At 45.7% G+C, this 21,948-nt stretch overlaps 1 protein-coding gene across 3 annotated transcripts in view; it reads left to right on the top strand.

Moving 5' to 3' along the window:
* The window catches only part of LOC308484370 (neuroglobin-like), a 39,194-nt gene extending 17,474 nt beyond the window's left edge, over window positions 1-21,720 (top strand). For all 3 annotated transcript variants that reach the window (XM_081019268.1, XM_081019269.1, XM_081019267.1), the window contains exons 3-6: window positions 16,772-16,879; window positions 19,314-19,434; window positions 20,153-20,233; window positions 21,246-21,720. In XM_081019268.1, the coding sequence (XP_080875394.1) occupies window positions 16,772-16,879; window positions 19,314-19,434; window positions 20,153-20,233; window positions 21,246-21,371 (436 nt within the window). In that variant the 3' untranslated portion in view covers window positions 21,372-21,720. The remainder of the gene's footprint in view (window positions 1-16,771; window positions 16,880-19,313; window positions 19,435-20,152; window positions 20,234-21,245) is intronic.
* The last annotated feature ends 228 nt before the right edge of the window (window positions 21,721-21,948 follow it).

Genomic DNA, 21,948 nt, shown 5'->3' with positions numbered 1-21,948 from the left:
TGTGGTGGAGTCTCCTCCTTTGGAGGTCTTTAAACAGAGGCTTGACAACCATATGTCAGGAGTGCTCTGATGGTGTTTCCTGCTTGGCAGGGGGTTGGACTCGATGGCCCTTGTGGTCTCTTCCAACTCTAGGATTCTCCGAGGCTGTTGGGGTCTCCCAATTTGCACCGCTGGGCCCAGACCCGACCTCAACATTGGGGGCGGTGGGGGAGCAAGAAGAATCTGCTGGATCAGACTAATGTCTCCCCCTGTTTTCACAGTGGCCAACCAGATGCTTGTAATAATAATAATAATAATAATAATAATAATAATAATAATAATAAAAAATAATATTTATACCCCGCCCTCCCAGGCCAGAGCCAGTCTCAGGGTGGCTAACACCAATAAAATCACAGTAAAAACATAATGGGGGGGGGAACAAACCAATTTAAAATACAGGTTAAAATGCAATTTAAAATGCAGCCTCATTTTAAAAGCAGCTGATAAAACCCATAAATAGGATTCGAACTCAAGAGCCCTCTCGCCTCCTGCTGTTTCCAACAACTGGCTATTCAGAAGCTCAGCTGACTCAGGCCACAGAGGCAGAGCAGTCTGTTATGTACTGAAGTTCTCACCCTGGGCCAGCAGGGGGAGACTGTAGATAGTTATGCAAATGAAGGATTGAAAAGTGACGTTCAGTGATTGGATAGTTTTAGAAAGTTGCAACAGTTACGATTGTTCTGGAGCTCTATATAAGCAGGCTGACTGAGCTCCTCAGTTAGTTCTGTTCTGGCATCTGAATAAAGAAGAGCTGTTTGAAGAATCGCTGTGATCCAGTCCCCGGATTTACAAATCAGTCCCTATACAAAATCCATTGAAGTTGAAAAGTGTCCCCGGATTCATTGGGGGGGGGGGGAATCTGGTAACCTTAGGCTAGTAGCCTTTCTTTCCTCCATGAATTTGTCCATCCGAGTTGGTGGCAGTGAGTTCCACAGTTTAACTGTGCACTGAAAAAGCACCATATTTTTTGCTCTATAAGACTCACTTTTTCCCTCCTAAAAAGTAAGGGGAAATGTGTGTGTGTCTTATGGAGCGAATGCAGGCTGCACAGCTATCCCAGAAGCCAGAACAGCAAGAGGGATCGCTGCTTTCGCTGCGCAGCGATCCCTCTTGCTGTTCTGGCTTCTGAGATTCAGAATATTTTTTTTCTCATTTTCCTCCTCCAAAAACTAGGTGCGTCTTGTGGTCTGGTGCGTCTTATAGAGCGAAAAATACGGTACTTTCTTTTATCAGCCCTGGACCTTCCTTTTTATATATATATTTATTTGTTTTTTAACATATCGTTTTCAACAATTATAAAACATACTTTTATATCCTAGACAATTTTTTTTACTCCCGTCAATCACATCTAAAATTTTTCCAACCTTTTCCACTTAGTTTACATTTATTACTTTCACTATTGCTTTTAAGTATCATAACTAACATCTCTATTTTATCTTCTTTGCAATATTTCATATATTCCTCCTTACAAAACTTCTTGTGGTCCTACTAGCATACAGTTGCTCTTCAAATAGTTCATGTATTTATTCCAAACTTCTGTAACCCTCTGGTCCCGCAGGTTTCGAATTCTTCCTGTCATTTTATCTAATTCTGCGTAGTCCATTAATTTTGTCTGCCATTCTTCTTTCGTCGGTAATTCTTCTTGCTTCCATTTCTGGGCCGACAATACTCTGGCCCTGGACATTCCAACATTCAGAAACCAAAGAAATGAATACCCCTAAACATTTTGTGAATCTTTGTACTTTTGTCCATTTACTGTATTTATTTTTCCCGATTTGAAGTATAAAATGGTGTTTTTTCTTGAGTCAAAAATCGGAGTACAGTGGTACCTCTGGTTGCAAATGGGATCCATTCCGGAGGCCCGTTTGCAACCTGAAAGGAACGCAACCAGCGTCTGTGCAGGTCACGATTCACCATTTCTGCGCATGCGCGGGACGTCATTTTGTGCGCATGCGCATGCGCGAGCGCGAAACCCAGACGTAACCCTTTCCGGTACTTCCGGGTCGCCGTGGGACGCAACCTGAAAATGCTCAACCTGAAGCAAACGTAACATGAGGTATGACTGTGCCCCTAAACATTTTTTTAACAAAAATGCACTGATGATGATGATGATGATGATTAAACACACTGTGTTTTCCCCTGTCAGGGACTTAAGGCTTACAAATAGGAACAAGAGAAGCTAAAAGCATAGGGGGAAATCATTACAAAACAATTTAACATGGGTAGGATTTTAAACTCTCTATATACACGTTTATAATCAGGTTGAAACTGAAAAAAATGGAGGCTCCCTTGGTTGCCAAATCTGATGCAGAATTCTGAACTGGCCCAGCAGTCCGGTCAGATACAATCCCTGGTGTAAAAAAATGGGACGAAGGGGAGACAGAAAGGAAGGGTGGGGGCGAGCAGTGCCAGATTACATATAGCTTAGGGCCCTACTCTCTAGGGGGCGCCCAAAAAAATTTAAAGGAAAAAAACCCCACTAGATGTACATTTCCAAAATATAAGATAAAAAGCAAATAAAATAAAACCTACCTACGGCAACCATGTTTTGTGTTGGGTAGGCTCCTAGGATGTAAGCCATGGGCCCTGCCTGCTCCCTAAAATATCCCTGCTTTGCTCCTTTCTATATATAGGGTGCCAACATTCTGCATGGACGGGTTGCAGGGCAACATGTGCAAATGGCTTGCGATACCGAATCTGTTATGTACTGAAGTTCTCACCCTGGGCCAGCAGGGGGATACTGTAGATAGTTATGCAAATAAGGGATCGAAAGTGACGTTCAGTGATTGGATAGTTTTAGAAAAATTTTACAGTTACGTTGTACTGGAGCTCTATATAAGCAGGCTGACTGAACCCTTCAGTTCAGTTCTGTCCTGGCCTGCGAATAAAGAAGAGCTGTTTGAAGAATCGCTGTGTCGTCTGATATGTTCTCCCACAACTTAACAGATTCGGTCCAAAAATTACCATATAGCATATATCTGACACAAAAAAACAGCAACAATTTGTTGTTGACAAAGGACAGCTGGACATAAAAAGGGCCTCATTACCTTCAATAGCTCAGGGCCTCATCAAACCTCAATCTGGCCCCATACTGGCTGCCCACAAAACCAAGTTCAAAGTCCTTGTATTAATTTACAAGGCCCTGAACAACATGGATCCAGGATATCGCAGGGAACCTCCTTCTATCCCAGCTCAGTCACCGAGATCATCTGAAGGAGCATCGCTGGCCATTCCCTGAGCTGGTGAGGCTCATTTGACAACCATAAGGAACTGAGCCTTTAGTGTCATCCGCCCAGTCCTGTGGAACTCTCCGCCACTGGAATCAGGCACCTTCTGTAAATGCCTTTTAAACGTCTGCTGGAAACTTTCCTATTCTGCCACCCCTATGGAGGCAATGAAGACTACAACTTTCCATAATACTTAGTGGATTTCTGATTTTAACTTTTCCGTGGTTTTTATTTTGTGGTTTTATGTACAGTTGTAAACCGCTCAAATATGTGTGTGTGGCCACATGTGCAAATGGCTTCAGATACCTATGAGGTTCATAAATGACCATATAGCATATATTCAACACAAAAAACAGCGGCCATTTGTTGCTGACAAAGGACAGCTGGACGTATAAAGGGCCCCATTACCTTCAGGAGCTCCTTAGGGCTTCATCAAACCTCAATCCGGCCCTGGGAAGAGGAGACAGAAAGGAAAGGTGGGAGGGAGGGTTAATTTCTTATTTTTTTAAAAAAACTCTCTGGGCTGCAAAGGGCTTAAGTGTGGCTCGTGTGCGCCCCCTGCTGGGGCTCCCTCGGGTGCTCAAGCTGCTTGCTTGAAATCCATCAACACCTCTCCATCCTTCGGCTGCTTGGCTGCCTACACCCTCTCCCTAATTTTGTTGTTGTTGTTTAGTCGTTTAGTTGTGTCTGCCTCTTTGTGACCCCCCTGGACCAGAGCACGCCAGGCACTCCTGTCTTCCACTGCCTCCCGCAGTTTGGTCAAACTCATGCTGGTAGCTTTGAGAACACTGTCCCACCATCTCGTCCTCTGTCGTCCCCTTCTCCTTGTGCCCTCCATCTTTCCCAACATCAGGGTCTTTTCCAGGGAGTCTTCTCTTCTCATGAGGGGGCCAAAGTCTTGGAGCCTCAGCTTCAGGATCTGTCCTTCCAGTGAGCACTCAGTGCTGATTTCCTTCAGAAAGGATCGGTTTGATCTTCTTGCAGTCCATGGGACTCTCAAGAGTCTCCTCCAGCACCATAATTCAAAAGCATCCATTCTTTGGCGATCAGCCGTCTTTATGGTCCAGCTCTCACTTCCATACATCACTACTGGGAAAACCATAGCTTGAACTATATGGACCTTTGTCGGCAAGGTGATGTCTCTGCTTTTTAGGATGCTTTCTAGGTTTGTCATTGCTTTTCTCCCAAGAAGCAGACGTCTTTTAATTTCGTGACTGCTGTCATCATCTGCAGTGATCATGGAGCCCAAGAAAGTAAAATCTCTGACTGCCTCCATTTCTTCCCTTTCTATTTGCCAGGAGGTGATGGGACCAGTGGCCACGATCTTTGTTTTTTTGATGTTGAGCTTCAGACCATATTTTGCGCTCTCTCCCTAATTAACAGGCTGCAACTGGGTCAGGTGCGGCTAAGTAAATAGCACCCCCTCAGACTTCACCCCAGGCAGCCCACATGCAAGAGCCGCCCCCCTTCCCTAATTAGCACCTCTTTTTTCTATTTCTCTCTCCCCACAAGAGCACTCATTAAATCCCCTTGCCCTCCTCCCCAGCGTTTAACCTGATTTGCGTGGCAGCAAATGATTGACAGGCCTGGAAGTGGCGGATCCTCAAAGGCATTTGAAGCGGCGAGCCCACGCGCTTACTCAGGAGTACGTCCCACGGAACACCGTGGGATTTGCCGCTGAGTAAACCCACCTCGGTGGGACATGGGTGGTGCTGTGGGTTAAACCACAGAGCCTAGGGGTCGGCCAATAAAGCGAGATGAGCGCCGCAACCCCAGAGTCATCTGCAACTGGACCTAACGGTCAGGGGACCTTTTACCTTTACCTTTTACCCAGCTATTTAGAAAGTTGATGTGAGTTTCAATCTGTTTTTAGTTCATTGTCACTTTTTGAGGGTCGTCAATTATTGTTAGGGGCGCTGTGGGTTAAACCACAAAGCCTAGGGCTTGCCGATCAGAAGGTCGGCGGTTCGAATCCCCGCGACGGGGTGAGCTCCTGTTGCTCAGTCCCAGCTCCTGCCAACCTAGCAGTTTGAAACCACGTCAAAGTGCAAGTAGATAAGTAGGTACCGCTCCAGCGGGAAGGTAAACGGCGTTTCCGTGTACTGCTCTGGTTCGCCAGAAGCGGCTTAGTCATGCTGGCCACATGATCCGGAAGCTGTACGCCTGCTCCCTCAGCCAGTAAAGCGAGATAAGCGCTGCAACCCCAGAGTCGGCCATGACTGGACCTAATGCTCAGGGGTCCCTTTACCTTTACTACCTTTAAACCCACCTCGGACCGCACTGTTAGCTGCCCGGTTCTCACCAGTGATTTTTCAAATGTTGCTTTAGAGAAGATGAAAACCACACATGTTACTAGACAGGAAACAGATGTCCTTCTGAGCTGGGGATCTTTGCAAGCGGTTATTCCAAAATAGAACAGAAGGAACCTCTTTCTTTCTCTGCGAAAGGTTCTGCCCACTCGCATTTTGTGCTCAAATTTTTTTTATATATATACATAAATTTTTCAACATATCATTTTCAACAGTAATTAAACATATTTTAACATCTTATACATTTTATTTTACTTCCATCAATCTCATCTGAAAATTTTCCAGTCTAATCACACATTTCCCACTTCTTCAATTACATTTAGCTCATAACTAATATCACTATTTCTCTAATTGCAATGCTTCATACATTTCTCCCTACAAAACTTCTTGTAGTCCTACTAGCGTAATTGGTTGGCTAAAGTTGATCTTCATATAATTCATATATTTCTTCCAACCTTCTGTAAATCTCTGGTCCCGCAGGTTTCGAATCCTTCCTGTCATTTTGTCCAATTCTGCATAGTCCATTAAATTTACAGTGGTGCCTCGCAAGACGAAATTAATTCGTTCCACGAGTTTTTTCGTGTAGCGAATTTTTCGTCTTGCGAAGCACAGTGTCGGAAAAGTTTTGGAAAAGCTTCAAAAATCACCAAAAACCTCAAAAAAGGCTACCACACCGCGTTCTATGAGTTGCTCCTCAAAGTCAAGTCGCAACTGTATTAACGGTGTTAAGAAAAAGGAAACAAACTTGCAAAAAACGCAAGACGTTTTCGTCTTGCGAAGCAAGCCCATAGGGAAATTCGTCTTGCGAAGCAGCTCAAAAACCGCAAAACCCTTTCGTCTAGCGAGTTTTTCGTCTTGCGAGGCATTCGTCTTGCGGGGCACCACTGTATTTGCCATTCTTCTTTCGTCGGAATCTCTTCTTGTTTCCATTTCTGGACTAACAATACTCTTGCCGCTGTTGTTGCGTATAAAAAAACAATTTAACATCTTTCGTGCTCAAATTGAACCCGATTAAACTGGCAATTTTAACAACAGTATAAAGGCTGGTCATTACAAAAGACAATTCATAGAATCATAGAATCCTAGAGTTGGAAGAGACCACAAGGGCCATCGAGTCCAACCCCCTGCCAAGCAGGAAACACCATCAGAGCACTCCTGACATATGGTTGTCAAGCCTCTGCTTAAAGACCTCCAAAGAAGGAGACTCCACCACACTCCTTGGCAGCAAATTCCACTGTCAAACAGCTCTTACTGTCAGGAAGTTCTTCCTAATGTTTAGGTGGAATCTTCTTTCTTGTAGTTTGGATCCATTGCTCCGTGTCCGCTTCTCTGGAGCAGCAGAAAACAACCTTTCTCCTTCCTCTATGTGACATCCTTTTATATATTTGAACATGGCTATCATATCACCCCTTAACCTCCTCTTCTCCAGGCTAAACATGCCCAGCTCCCTTAGCCGTTCCTCATAAGGCATCGTTTCCAGGCCTTTGACCATTTTGGTTGCCCTCCTCTGGACACGTTCCAGTTTGTCAGTGTCCTTCTTGAACTGTGGTGCCCAGAACTGGACACAGTACTCCAGGTGAGGTCTGACCAGAGCAGAATACAGTGGCACTATTACTTCCCTTGATCTAGATGCTATACTCCTATTGATGCAGCCCAGAATTGCATTGGCTTTTTTAGCTGCCGCGTCACACTGTTGGCTCATGTCAAGTTTGTGGTCAACCAAGACTCCTAGATCCTTTCCCCATGTACTGCTCTCAAGCCAGGTGTCACCCATCTTGTATTTGTGCCTCTCATTTTTTTTGCCCAAGTGCAATACTTTACATTTCTCCCTGTTAAAGTTCATCTTGTTTGTTTTGGCCCAGTTTTCTAATCTGTCAAGGTCGTTTTGAAGTGTGATCCTGTCCTCTGGGGTGTTAGCCACCCCTCCCAGTTCAATGCTTCTCCACCAACATTATTATTTCTGTTAAGTTGTGGGTGAACATATCAGACGACATAGCGATTCTTCAAACAGCTCTTGTTTATTCACAGGCCAGGACAGAACTGAACTGAACTGAAGGGTTCAGCCAGCCTGCTTATATAGAGCTCCACTACAGCGCAATAGTAACCACTTTCTGTAACTATCCAATCACTGAACGTCACTTTCGATCCCTTATTTGCATATGTGGACCTGAGTGAAACTATCTACAGTATCCCCCTGCTGGCCCAGGGTGAGAACTTCAGTACATAACAATTTCACAAACCTGGACATGTGTGTGTGGTTGTCATTTGTCTGCCTGGCATTTATAATATTTCAGCTGATTTATTGATTGATTCGTCAGATTAGCCTTAGCCTTCCTTCTTCTAAACCACAAAGCTCCAAGCTGGCTTCCAAAAACTGAAAATGATGAATTCGAATGGCAAGTGAAAATTAACTGGCACAATAAAAACAAAGACTCGAATAAATGTGAGGGGAACAGGTTAGGTGTACCCCAGACCCTGAGATTTCAGCGCCCAAACTATGATCTTGACTCCACAGTCGGAGGAAGCACTGCTTCTGAATCTTAGCTGCTGGAAACTACAGGAGGGGAGAGCGGGTCTTGTGTTCGAATCCTGCTTCCTGGTTTCCCATTTGGGTATCTGGTTGGCTGCTGGGCTGGACGGGCCATTGGCCTGACGCAGCAGGCTTGTCTTTATGTTCTTACATTCTCATTTCCCGGTGCGATTCCCCTGTCGCATTCCTTCTTGCAAAAAGTTTGACCTTTGGGGAAAGTATTCCCAAAATGTGGCTGTGTCAGCGAATTGGCTTTCTCCCCCCCATGTCAGCAGACAAGCAGAACAAAGGAAAAGGAGTCTTCTTACCAGTTAGAAGCTCTAAGAATTGCAGCAAGAGAACAAAGAGCAAATCTCAGGATTGAGGTTGAATCCTGACAAGACAGAAGTACTGTTTTTGGGGGGCAGGAGGTGGGCGGGTGTGGAGGACTCCCTGGTCCTGAATGGGGCAACTGTGCCCCTGAAGGGCCAGGTGCGCAGCCTGGGAGTCATTTTGGACTCAAGGCTGTCCATGGAGGCGCAAGTTAATTCTGTGTCCAGGGCAGCTGTTTATCAGCTCCATCTGGTACGCAGGATGAGACCCTCCCTGCCCACAGACTGTCTCGCCAGAGTGGTGCATGCTCTGGTTAACTCTCGCTTGGACTCCTGCAATGCGCTCTACGTGGGGCAACCTTTGAAGGTGACCTGGAAACTACAACTAATCCAGAATGCGGCAGCTAGACTGGGAGCGGCCACCGAGACCACATAACACCGGTCTTGAAAGACCTACATTGGCTCCCAGTACGTTTGCGAGCACAATTCAAAGTGTTGGTGCTGACCTTTAAAGCCCTAAACGGCCTCAAAAGCCCAGTATAGCTGAAGGAGCATCTCCACCCCCATCGTTCAGCCCAGACACTGAGGTCCAGCTCTGAGGGACTTCTGGTGGTTCCCTCCCTGCGAGAAGTAAGGTTACAGGGAACCAGGCAGAGGGCCTTCTCGGTGGTGGCACCCGCCCTGTGGAACGCCCTCCCAGCAGATGTCAAGGCAATAAACAACTATTTTACTTTTAAAAGACAACTGAAGGCGGAAGTTTTTAATGTTTGATGCTGTATTATTTTTAAAATTCAGTTGGAAGCCGCCCAGAGTGGCTGGGGAAACCCTGCCAGATAGGTGGGGTATACATAAATTATTATTATTATTATTATTATTATTATTATTATTATTAATCTCCTTGGAATGGCGGTGCTCCCAATTAAGGATTTCACCGCCTTACGTCCCTATTAATCTACGTCACGTCTACATCTTGTAATCTGATCTTGTTCCCTCTGTGCTGTGTGTGCTTTCTGTTCTGCCACTTTCCGAGCACTTCTTGACCTTTGCGAGAGCGGAGGAATGCTGTCCAGAGACTGTGAATCTTCCAGTGTTTCTTCTCCCAGCTGTTCCCCATCCAGTATTTCCCAGCTTCTGTCCTCTGAACTATGTCCCTCTGCAAACCGCTGTTCCAAATCTATACTGTTGTCCTCAGTGCAGCCCTCCTCAGCACGGTCCCTGACACCACCCCTGCAAAAACTGACAGTCTGCAAGTACCTCGTGTTGCTGGGAACTGTTGCTTGCACCAACCCCGCTGAGCTATAATTCCCAGCACCCTTAACAAACTTCACTTCTCTTGATTCTTTTTTTTGGGGGGGGGGAGGGGGCGGAATCATGCGCCTTAAAGTTATGAGGTGTACACAGCCACAGAGACGCATTTTACCGCCGTATGGGGACCCTGCAAAAATAACACGAATTTAGGCATACAACTGATATTTTAATAGGCGGTCGTGACTGATTGAATTTCCCCCACTGATCAAAATCCTCCTGGGTTGGTGCAAACATTGTCTCCTGATTCAATCTAATCCGTTCGCTCAGGTCTGAGCTAATCCTTCTCCTCAGTTAATTAGGACGCGTTATTAAATTCCAATCCAATTTTCAAAGCTTATATCCTGCTTGCTGAGCCTTCTCTGCTGTAAACCCCTTATCCATATTTAACTTATACCTGAGCATGTTGGAAAAATCACAGATAACGGCTAATAAAGCCACGGCAAATCTTTGGGGGATTTTGCAAGAATCAAACACCGCCTGCCATTCGCAAGAGTTTTATCGCCTCCTCCCCAGCCTTTGATATTAAACGCTGCCCTGTCAGTGAAAGCCAAGAGGCCAAATCAACAGTTGCCTCTGCCTTAATCCAGTCCAGCCCTTGAAGGGGAGTGAATCTACATCTGTCCTTGTGGGAACGTTAAGGATAGTAGGAGAGGATATATTGATTAAATGTTACCCTTCCTTCACTCACGCTAGTGAGCCATGTAGCAAACCAGTTCCCCCCCGATACGGCAGGAAGCTGGTTTTCAGATTTGTCTGAATCTCTTTGTTGTTGTTGTTGTTTAGTCGTTTAGTCGTGTCCGCCTCTTCGTGACCCCCTGGACCAGAGCACGCCAGGCACTCCTGTCTTCCACTGCCTCCTGCAGTTTGGTCAAACTCATGTTCATAGCTTCGAGAACACTGTCCAACCATCTCATCCTCTGCCGTCCCCTTCTCCTTGTGCCCTCCATCTTTCCCAACATCAGGGTCTTCTCCAGGGAGTCTTCTCTTTTCATGAGGTGGCCTCAAGTCTTGGAGCCTCAGCTTCAGGATCTGGCCTTCCAGTGAGCACTCAGGGCTGATTTCCTTCAGAATGGAGAGGTTTGATCTTCTTGCAGTCCATGGGACTCTCCAGAGTCTCCTCCAGCACCAGAATTCAAAAGCATCCATTCTTCGGCGATCAGCTTGAACTATACGGACCTTGGTCGGCAAGGTGATGTCTCTGCTTTTTAAGATGCTGTCTAGGTAAAACAAGAAAGCCCTTAATAAAATATTTTTTTAAAAAAAGATGCTGTCTAGGTTTGTCAATGCTTTTCTCCCAAGAAGCAGGCGTCTTTTAATTTCGTGGCTGCTGTTACCATCTGCAGTGATCATGGAGCCCAAGAAAGTAAAATCTCTCACTGCCTCCATTTCTTTGAATCTCTTTATTTAAGCAGATTGGATTATTCCTGGTGTCCCCTTTTATCCCCCTTAAAAGAATAAAGACACAAGAGTCTCTCCTTAAAAGCAACAAGAAGTTTACTCACATTCAGTTCACAGTATGATCCCTGAAGGCAGGCTTTAGCTAGTAGTCACAGAACATAGTAAGGGACGCGGGTGGCTCTGTGTGTTAAACCACAGAGCCTAGGACTTGCCGATCAGAAGGTCGGCGGTTCGAATCCCCGTGATGGGGTGAGCTCCCGTTGCTCGGTCCCTGCTCCTACCAACCTAGCAGTTCGAAAGCACAACAAAGTGCAAGTAGATAAATAGGTACCGCTCTGGCGGGAAGGTAAACAGCGTTTCCGTGCACTGCTGTGGTTCGCCAGAAGCAGCTTAGTCCTGCTGGCCACATGACCCAGAAGCTGTACGCCGGCTCCCTCGGCCAGTAAAGCGAGATGAGCGCCGCAACCCCAGAGTCGGCCACGACTGGACCTAATGGTCAGGGGTCCCTTTACCTTTACCTTACAGAACATAGTGTGAGTTCATCCCTTATGGGCAGGGCCGGATTGAGGTTTGATGAGGCCCTAAGCTACTGAAGGTAAGCTATAGCTTGTTTAACTTATACGTATGGGGACTGAGCCCATGTGCTGCTGGCTGAGGGCCAGCAGACAGCAAAATACATTAAGAGAAGATTTTCCTCCCGGTCCTACTTGTTTTGCTTTAGGTTCTAAATGTGTTTCCACCTAACCTTTGTGTTGGTCGTTATTATGGAAGGCAGATACATCCCTCAGGGAGATATTTTTGCTATTTACCATACTGGGTGAGAACTTGTTTATGAAGTACCATGAAACCAGAAATAATCTTCCTCATAGGGCTGAAGAGATGTTTTGAAATCAAGGGGACATACTTCTGAGGAGGCATGTATGGAGCTGCGCTGTAAATCTCTGATATGTAAGAATGTGTAACTATCCTTCAAGAAATACCAAAAACAAAAATATAAGAGCACTTTCTTTCAAGCTGGAGGACAGACCATTCTGTTGACCACCAAAGTCATAAAAAGTACTAATTCTCATGCTAAAATTATTATAAAATAGGGTTGCTATACGTCCGGCAACCTGGTTGTCCTGGATCTTAGGCAAGTCAACCGGAAAATCATGGCTTTTTGGCTTTTGGGGGGGTTTCCTTAAGAAAGCGAAACAATTTCGGTGGTTTCCCCTTTTAAAAAAAGCTCAACAGTTTTACTTTCTGAAATATGGCAACCCGATAGCAAAACCTAGACAGCATCTTAAAAAGTAGAGACATCACCTTGCCAACAAAGGTATAGTAAAAGCTCTGGTTTTCCCAGTAGTGATGTATGGAAGTGAGAGCTGGACCATAAAGAAGGCTGATCGCCGAAGAATGGATGCTTTTGAATTCTGGTGCTGGAGGAGACTCTTGAGAGTCCCATGGACTGCAAGAAGATCCAACCTCTCCATTCAGAAGGAAATCAGCCCTGAGTGCTCACTGGAAGGACAGATCCTGAAGCTGAGGCTCTAAGACTTTGGCCACCTCATGAGAAGAGAAGACTCCCTGGAAAAGACCCTGATGTTGGGAAAGATGGAGGGCACAAGGAGAAGGGGACGATGGAGGACGAGAAGGTGGGACAGTGTTCTCGAAGCGACCAGCATGAGTTTGACCAAACTGCGGGAGGCAGTGGAAGACAGGAGAGCCTGGCGTGCTCTGGTCCAGGGGGTCACAAAGAGTCGGACACGACTAAACAACTAAACAACAACAACATAGCAAAACCTCCCCATCCCATACAATTTGTGTTTGCCTGGGAAGCGGACCTGCAGAGGAGTAAGCAGGGAGGGACTCATTTGCACCACCTTGGCCCCTGCCTGCTCTTCTCTCCCAGCCTGCCTACCTCGGCCTGAGTGTTGTCTGCACCAGTGCCATTGCTGCCTGCCTGCAGGGAAGCGGTGTTTCTGGCTGCTTGCAGTGCTTGGCCTTGTTTGGTTGCTGGCTCGATGGCACCACCCCATTGTCAGTCAGAATGTAGAATTGCAGGCCAGGCGCTGCGGTAGACAGACTGTGACCCTTGCCCAGGATGCGTCCCCAAATCTCACCTGGCATTTGCAGACAAGCGTGGAAAGTAAAGGTCTAATGTCTCTGGGATGGCCGGTAGAAAGAAGCATACTGCCCCAATCTCAGCAGTTGTGGGCAGGAAAAGGTACAGTTGGAAGGGAGGAACTGAGTGTGGGAATGTTGAGGGTGGCAGGAGGGGATATATTGTTTATTAATATCCTTCCTAACTTGCACTAGCAAGTTTCTTAGCAGAGTTTACATTCCCCTTTTTACAAGCACAGCAGATAGCTGGTTGCAGGCTCGTGTGAGCCTCTCACTATTATACAGTTCATTCTGTCTCAGATTGAATTGTACATTCCTGGCAAGTTCCCTCGAATCCCTCTTAAAAAAATAAAGACACCACAGTCTTATTCATTAGCAGAGTTTACATTCCCCTTTTTACAAGCACAGCAGATAGCTGGTTGCAGGCTCATGTGAGCCTCTCACTACAGTGCTACCTTGGGTTACAGACACTTCAGGTTACAGACTCCGCTAACCCAGAAATAGTACCTCAGGTTAAGAACTTTGCTTCAGGATGAGAACAGAAAGCACGCAGCAGCGGCGCGGCAGCAGGAGGCCCCATTAGCTAAAGTGGTGCTTCAGGTTAAGAACAGTTTCAGGTTAAGAACGGACCTCCAGAACGAATTAAGTTCTTAACCCGAGGTACCACTGTATTATACAATTCAGTCTGTCTCAGATTGAATTGTACGTTCCTGGTAAGTTCCCTTTAATCCCTCTTAAAAGAATAAAGACGCCACCATCTTATTCAAAGTCATAAAATAAATTTACTCACATCAGTTCACAGTTGGATCCCTGAAGGCAGACTTAGTTACAAATACAGTGGTACCTCCAGTTGCGAACGGGATCCGTTCTGGAGCTCCGGTCGGATCCCGAGGAATTCACAACCAGAGGTGCTGCTTCTGCGCATGTGTGAGATGCGTAGAGCACTTCTGTGCATGCATGTACGACGAAATCTGGAAAAATAGTTCCAGGTTTGTCGTGTACATATCCCAAAGGATACGTAACCGGAGGTGAACGTAAGTAGAGGTACTACTGTATGTACATGTGGATCTACCCCATCGGGGGAATAATCCAGTCCTAGCTAGAAGCTGATCAAATGATGAAGGAGGTGAAAAAGAGAGGTGTGCTGTGTGACTCGTTCTTTTGTTACCTGGACAGGTTAGGTCACGCCCACCTTCTATCACATGCAAAAGGAAGGATGCTCCAGCCAGGAGGAACAGGAAGTTTTGACTGGCTGGACCAAACATCCCTTTGCATGTCCACTCTAGGAAAACAAGGAATGTTATACTTGACTGCTTCTCATGGATCACATCCCACACTGAACACCATTGGGGGAGCTCCATCCCTCTCTCTCCTGTTACATCCACACTGGGAAACTATGGCTAGCAGCCTCCACACATCAGAACATCATCTCCTGCCTGTAGGTTTCCCAAGTATACATCTGGGTGGCTCCTGTCAGGATGCTGAGTTTAAAAAAAAGAACTGTGGCGATCCCACTTAACTCTTCTTGGCTTCTTAAAACAAATGGATTATTTGCATATTTCCCCAGAACCGATTCCAGCTGCAACGCATTAGACATTTCCTGTTAATTTCCCCAAAGCAGGACTTTGTGGCAGGAACAAAGATCAGCTGCAAAGAACTCGGAATCAGCTATCCAACACCACCCTCTCCTGGGAGCACGTATTTCTGTGTGGATTGGAGTTGGCCGTATTTAAAGGTAGACAGCATCTTAAAAAGCAGAGACATCACCTTGCCAACAAAGGTCCGTATAGTTCAAGCTCTGGTTTTCCCAGTACTGATGTATGGAAGTGAGAGCTGGACCACAAAGAAGGCTGATCGCCAAAGAATGGGATAAGTAATGCTTATTCCACGAAAGGTTTACAAAGTTTGGTTATTGCAAAAGTTTTTCAGTGTTAATCTTAACTTTTGTGCATTTTTTAACACTGAAAAACTTTTGCAATAACCAAACTTTGTAAACCTTTCGTGGAATAAGCATTACTTTTTAGGAAAATGAAGTTGCAGCGCTATTCTTAAATTTTTTTAAAAAAAGTTCGGTTATTGCAAAAGTTTTTCAGTGTTAATTTTAATTTTTATGCAATTTTAAAAACCACCACGGTATTACAACCATAACATCTTACGTCCTTTAGAGGAAAATAAAAAATATTCCTTCTAGTAGCACCTTAAAGACCAACTAAGTTAGTTCTTGGTATGAGCTTTCGTTTGCATGCACACGATCTACAGCAAACCTTTTTAGAACTAAAATACCCAGCAGATGAAGTTAGACAACAGATCAACAGAGCCAGACTGATACCCAGAGAGAACTTGCTGCAAGACAGACCCAAAAAAGAAAATAACAGAACACCTCTAGTCATCACATACAGCTCCCAAGTTAAAACAGTACAACGCATCATCAGAGATCTACAACCTCTCCTGGACAATGACAGTTCTCTTTCTCAAGCTCTGGGAGGAAGACCTTTCATTGCCTACAGACAGCCACCCAATCTTAAACAACTCCTAACCCACAATAATACTACAACCAGACTTAACACCGACACTGGCACCAGAGCCTGTAATAAACCCAGATGCCAACTTTGCTGCCACATACACCCGGACAACACCATTACTGGCCCCAACAACATCACACATACCATCTCGGGACTATTTAATTGCTCATCGTCTAACATTGTGTATGCCATCAAATGCCAACAGTGTCCTTCAGCTCTCTATATTGGACAAACAGGCCAAACCTTACGCCAAAGAATAAACGGACATAAATCAGACATCAAGAATCACAAAACAGAGAAACCAGTAGGAGAACACTTCAATCTCCCAGGACATTCTATACAAGATCTCAAAGTAGCTGTTTTGCTACAAAGGAATTTCAGAAATAGACTGGAAAGAGAAGCTGCTGAATTGCAACTCATTACCAAACTTAAAACCATGGAGAGACCTGGTTTGAACAAAGACATTGGATTCTTATCTCATTATACATGACTAAGCCATTTCTCACCTTCTCACCCCTTGCCTTTTCCTGTAAGACCTATTGCAGTCGTTAAGAGTCGTCAACAGGCTCATCCCAGCTATCTGCCAATCACCCATTCCCACCACCCTTCTGAGTAATACCCCTCCCCACCTTCTCACTATATAGAAGGATCTGGCAACTTCTGTTTCAGTGTATCTGAAGAAGTGTGCATGCACACGAAAGCTCATACCAAGAACTAAATTAGTTGGTCTTTAAGGTGCTACTAGAAGGAATATTTTTTATTTTGACTATGGCAGACCAACACGGCTACCTATCTGTAACTGGTCCTTTAGAGGAGAAATTGTGAATTGCAGGATTTTAAATCTCCGTCATCATCCTTGGCTTCACTCGGTTTTGTTTATAACCCTCTTCCATTTTTTTCTAGTCCATCCAAATCCGGCCCTGGTGGTCGGAGTGTGGCATCGGTGGGCGAGCCTTACGGTGAGGAAAGCCTTCCCTCTGGATAACCCAGAGAACTAAAGCTTCTCCTCTTATTCCTTCTGCAGACTGTTTGAGACCCACCCCGAGTGCAAAGACGTTTTCTTCCTCTTCCGGGACATCGATGACCTGCAGCAGCTGAAGATGAGCAAGGAACTGCAAGCCCACGGCCTCAGGTGGGTAGCGCCAAAAACAGCCCCTCTTCTCTGGGTCTGAAGCTGAAAATCGGAAGATTCAGGACAGATGATGATGATGATAATAATAATAATAATAATAATAATAATAATAATAATAATAGAAGAACTTCATGTAGCACCTTGTAGGTGTTATGGGAATTACGAGGGGGGGGCACATCTTTAAAGTTGTTAAATGTTACAAATATTATGCCTGAATGTTTCCTTTCAACTTGACAGCTCAGGGAAGTTACCTAGCTTTAAAAATCATATAAAATCAACTCCTTTGCCAGTTTCCTCCATTCCAAAGCTATTTTCCCCTTGAAAAAGGACTGCAGGAAGTTGCCAGAGGTGACAATTGCTGAGCTGATTGTTGGCCAAGGAAAGCCTGATCCCATCACCAGACTTGCTGTTAAGTACTGAGTTGAATAGGATCCAGAATGCAGCAGTCTGATTGGCCCTAGAACAATAGGACCCAGAATGCAGCAGTCTGATTGGTCCTAGAACAATGCAGCAGTATGATTGGTCCGCAGGAGCCACCCAATCCAGCTCCAGGTGGAAGTGAATCTGCAACCTGATTGGCCTACAGGAGAATCCCGGAATTAGCCAATCACGTGGGGCCCATTGTGTAAATAATGTGTATAAAGCAGACATTCTGGGGGAACTTCCATTCCTCCTCACCACCATGAGCTGAATAAAGAGCATGAAATCCGCTCTCGACTCCGAGTATATTTCACTTGCCAAGGGGGCAGACAAAGGAAGTTCTCTTGTACTTTGGGCGGTGGGACTTCAGAGGTGTTTGCCTATGCTAATCTTATACCTGGATCTTGCCCTTATGCTAATCTTGTACCAAGGACTTGTCTGGACATGTTTGCCAAGGTGAAACTAGTGTAACCCCTGTCTACCCCTCCCCGTTTGTGACATATCAGAGATGTAGCAATGATGCTGTACGAACTGTATTCTGGGATATGGTGGGGAAGTTTTAAATGTCTTTGTCACCCCATCCTCAGGTTTCAAAATTCCTCTTTGAACCTGTTGCACAATAAACTTTGTTGTTGTTGTTTAGTTGTTTAGTCGTGTCCGACTCTTCGTGACCCCATGGACTAGTTGGTAAATTCATTACAATCTCTTGACTTAAGCAATCCAGTCTGGCTTGTCCAGATTTGATTAGTTCCTAGTAAATCCCCTTTGTTCCCCCTTCAAAAGAATAAAGACACACCAGTCTTCTCTTAAAAGTAATAAGAGGTTTGCTCACATTCAGTCCACAGTGTGATCCTGAAGGCAGGCTTAAGCTTGTAGTTACAGAAGAGAGTGTGGGTTCATCCTATTGATGATTGAGCCCATGTGTTGCTGGCTGAGTACCAGCAGACAGCAAAAGGCATCAGGATGGAATAAAGCGAAGAAGCAGAAGGGAAGATGGCTGCGTGACCAGCCCTTTTATGGGGTCTTACAGGGTCACACCCATCTCTTCTTCTTCTTCCTCCTCCTCCTCTTCTTCTTCTTCTTCTTCTTCTTCTTCTTCTTCTTCTTCTTCTTCTTCTTGGCGATCCCTCGTAGCCAACTAAGATTGTCTTCCATAAACACAGTTTTAACAATGAGTCCGTAAGTGACTGTGGAGGCCAATTCTGGATCCACACATCCTTCCACACATCCTTCCACTTCCTCTTAGCACGTTTCTCCCTTGCGTCCTGAGTTTAAGTGCCTTCAAAACCCAAGACACCTTTGGTAAAGGCTGTCCTCCAACTGGAGCGCTCGCAGGCCAGTGTTTCCCCATTGTCAGTGTTTATACTACATTTTTTAGATTTGCTTTGAGACAGTCTTTGAACCTCTTTTGTTGACCACCATCATTACGCTTTCCATTTTTAAGTTTGGAATAGAGTAGCTGCTTTGGAAGACGATCATCAGGCATCCGCACAACATGACCAGTCCAACGAAGTTGATGTTGAACAGGAGTCAGCAAACTTTTTTCAGTCTACTGTCCCTCAGAACTTGTGGGGGGCTGGACTATATTTTTTTGGGGGGAGAATTAATGAATTCCTATGCCCCACAAATAACCCAGAGATGCATTATAAATAAAAGCACACATTCTACTCATGTAAAAACATACTGATTCCTGGACCGTCCGCTGGCCAGATTTAGAAGGCGATTTGGCCGGATCCAGCCCCCAGGCCTTAGTTTGCCTACCCATGATGTTGAAGAATCATTGCTTCATTCTACCTGAGGATGCTCCAGACCAGGTGTGACAGGAAGTCCTCCTGGCTGGACCAACATCCCCCCTGCATGTCCACTCTGGGCAAACAGGAAATGTACTAGATTGTTTCTGTTACATCCCATAGAGACAGCATGTATCTGAATGCGCGTTGTGGGCTCCCACCTGTGGCTGTTCTGACGCCAAGCTTCCTTCTCTGTCTCTTCCATGTCCTCTTTCCGTCGCCAGAGTGATGTCGTTCATCGAGAAGAGCGTGGCGCGGCTCGACCAGGAGGACAAACTGGAGCAGTTGGCCTTTGAGCTGGGCAGGAATCACTTCCGGTACAAGGCACCCCCCAAGTACTATGAGGTGAGGAAGGCAGGGGCAGGCAGCCCCCTTTGCGGCTCCACAGATCAACATAGTTCGTGGGGAAAACGGGAGAGGAATTTGTTAGATCCGGAAGCAGCAGCCAGGAAATCCTTGATTGATACTTCACCTCAGTCAGAACTGGGATTGCTACAGGTGCCAGGTAATACCTGGTCCACATTTGGAAGAAATCGTTCTTTCAGTGTGATGGCATCTGTGGAACTCCCTGCACATTGATATCAGGCAGGTGCCTTCCCTGTACGCTTTCCCGTGGCTGCTAAAAACATTTTCATTTAGACACGCCTATCCAGCTACTGGGACGCGGGTGGCGCTGTGGGTTAAACCGCAGAGCCTAGGGCTTGCCGATCAGAAGGTCGGCGGGTCGAATCCCCGCAATGACGGGGTGAGCTCCCATTGCTCGGTCCCTGCTCCTGCCAACCTAGCAGTTCAAAAGCACACCAGTGCAAGTAGATAAATAGGTACCACTCTGGCGGGAAGGTAAACGACAGATTCACCCATTTCTATGCGCTGTGCTTCCAAACCATCCAAGAAAAAGAGAATTAAAGACCCCCAGATTTTGCCAGAGCTGGGTGGTTCTTGCCTGCTCCTCGTTTCCAGAATCAAAAGATGGGGCTGGATAGGGAACACAACCTGCCTTCTCTTCTTCCTCTCTCTTTTCACCTCCCCAAATAACCCTCCCTTCTCTGGACTTCTCCCCCAGTACGTAGGCGCTCAGTTCATCCAAGCTGTCCAGCCCATTCTAAAAGAACACTGGACTCCAGAGGTCGAGAAGGCTTGGCAGGTAAGAGAAACTTGCAGGGTTGACTCCAGTTAAGTTCCACTCGGAGCAGACCCAGCGAAATGAGCAGAGCTAAGTCCGTCACGCCCAGTGCTGGATTTACGTAAAAGCTAAACAAGCTCTAGCTTAGGGCCCCACTCTCTTGGGGGGGGGGGGCAAAAAATGTAAAGGGGAAAAAACCTGGATATACATTTCCAAAATATAAAAAACAAATAAAATAAAACCTACCTACAGCAACAGTGTTTTCTTTTTTTGGTACAAATTGACAAACCATTTTTTGGGGGGGGGGTATTTCTGAAATAAATAAATAAACACCCCACACACAAGCAGCATGAGACGAAACAGTTTTGGGCATTTATTTTCTTAATGCATGAAAGCAGCATGGGACAGAACTATGTTATCCCCCCCCCCCCGGTCCTCTTATCCCCGATTAAGCCGTTTTCCCCAATTAAACCTGTGTGCGACTGAGCTTGCCTGTCCAATGTGCTATTTCCAAAGCAATGAGGAGGCACCTCTTTTGGGTACCTTCCGACAAACCGTTGGACAAGCATGATCAAGTTTGATTTCATGGGCCCTTAATTAGATTTCCGCTCCATAGAAATATCCTATTCTTCTTTTCTCTTAAAACAAGAATGTGGTGTGTCTTTTTTAAATCATTCCATGCGGGTTTTCTTTCTGAATCTAGCACCTGGTGTTTATCTGACGTAAAGGTAAAGGGACCCCTGACCATTAGGTCTAGTTGTGGCTGACTCTGGGCTGACTCTGATCGGCAAGCCCTAGGCTCTGTGGTTTAACCCACAGCGCCACCCGTGTCCCCCTAATCTGATTTAGGCCATAGCAAATTTCAGATTGATGTAAAAATGGCAAGGGTCGGTCGGGTGTTGCGTCTGTGTCCTACCGTTTCACCCCCTGGTTCTGCCATAGCCCTCCATGCCCCCCCATTCCTCCCCCTTTTGGGGGGCAGGGTTCACCCAGTAAACGTTTGCCTCTCTCTTCCCCCTTCCCCCCCCCCCAGAGCCTCTTCAAATATTTGGCGGCCACCATGCGGCGAGGCTTCTACACGGAGGAGAAGACTGCGGGAACCGGCAAGTCTCTTTCCTCGAAGAAGGCTTGCACTGAGTCAACTCCAAACAAAAACTAGCAAGACAAAAATCTGCTCTTGATGTGACTCAACGATGGACACACACACACACACACACCCTGGACTCCCCCCCTTTTTTGCTCCTCTCTTCCAAGTGGAACTCCCAGGTGCAGGGAAAGTCCTTTGCAGTGATTCCGTCTCTGTTGGAAACAGGGGTTGGTAATAATAATTTTTAAAAGAGAAACCCGAGGCAAGGATTTCTTGAAAAAAGGACCAATCATCCATCAATCTCCTTCCCACGAGCTTTATAAATGCGTATTTATGTCTGGGAGGGATTGTTGCAGGAATGGAGTCCTGCTCAGCTGAGCGCATGTTGCCCTGCTGTTTCAGAGGGCTCCTGATAATAATAATAATAATAATAATAATAATAATAATAATCCTTTATTGTAATTGTACAACCTTGTACAATGAAATTAAATGAGCCCCTCCCAAACACTCAATCTCTTATCAAACAACACGCCACCTCGCAAGTCAATTTCACTAAGTTATTTTCAATGCAGTATGATAATCTTTATTGTCATTGTCCCATACGGAACAACGAAATTGAAAAAACTACATCAGACATTCAGAAACCAAG

This window comes from Podarcis pityusensis (genome assembly GCF_964106645.2).
Source record: "Podarcis pityusensis genome assembly, chromosome: 8".
Classification (NCBI taxonomy): domain Eukaryota; kingdom Metazoa; phylum Chordata; class Lepidosauria; order Squamata; family Lacertidae; genus Podarcis; species Podarcis pityusensis.
The sequence above is the reverse complement of the archived record's forward strand: the minus strand, read 5'-3'. Positions and strand labels throughout refer to the sequence as shown.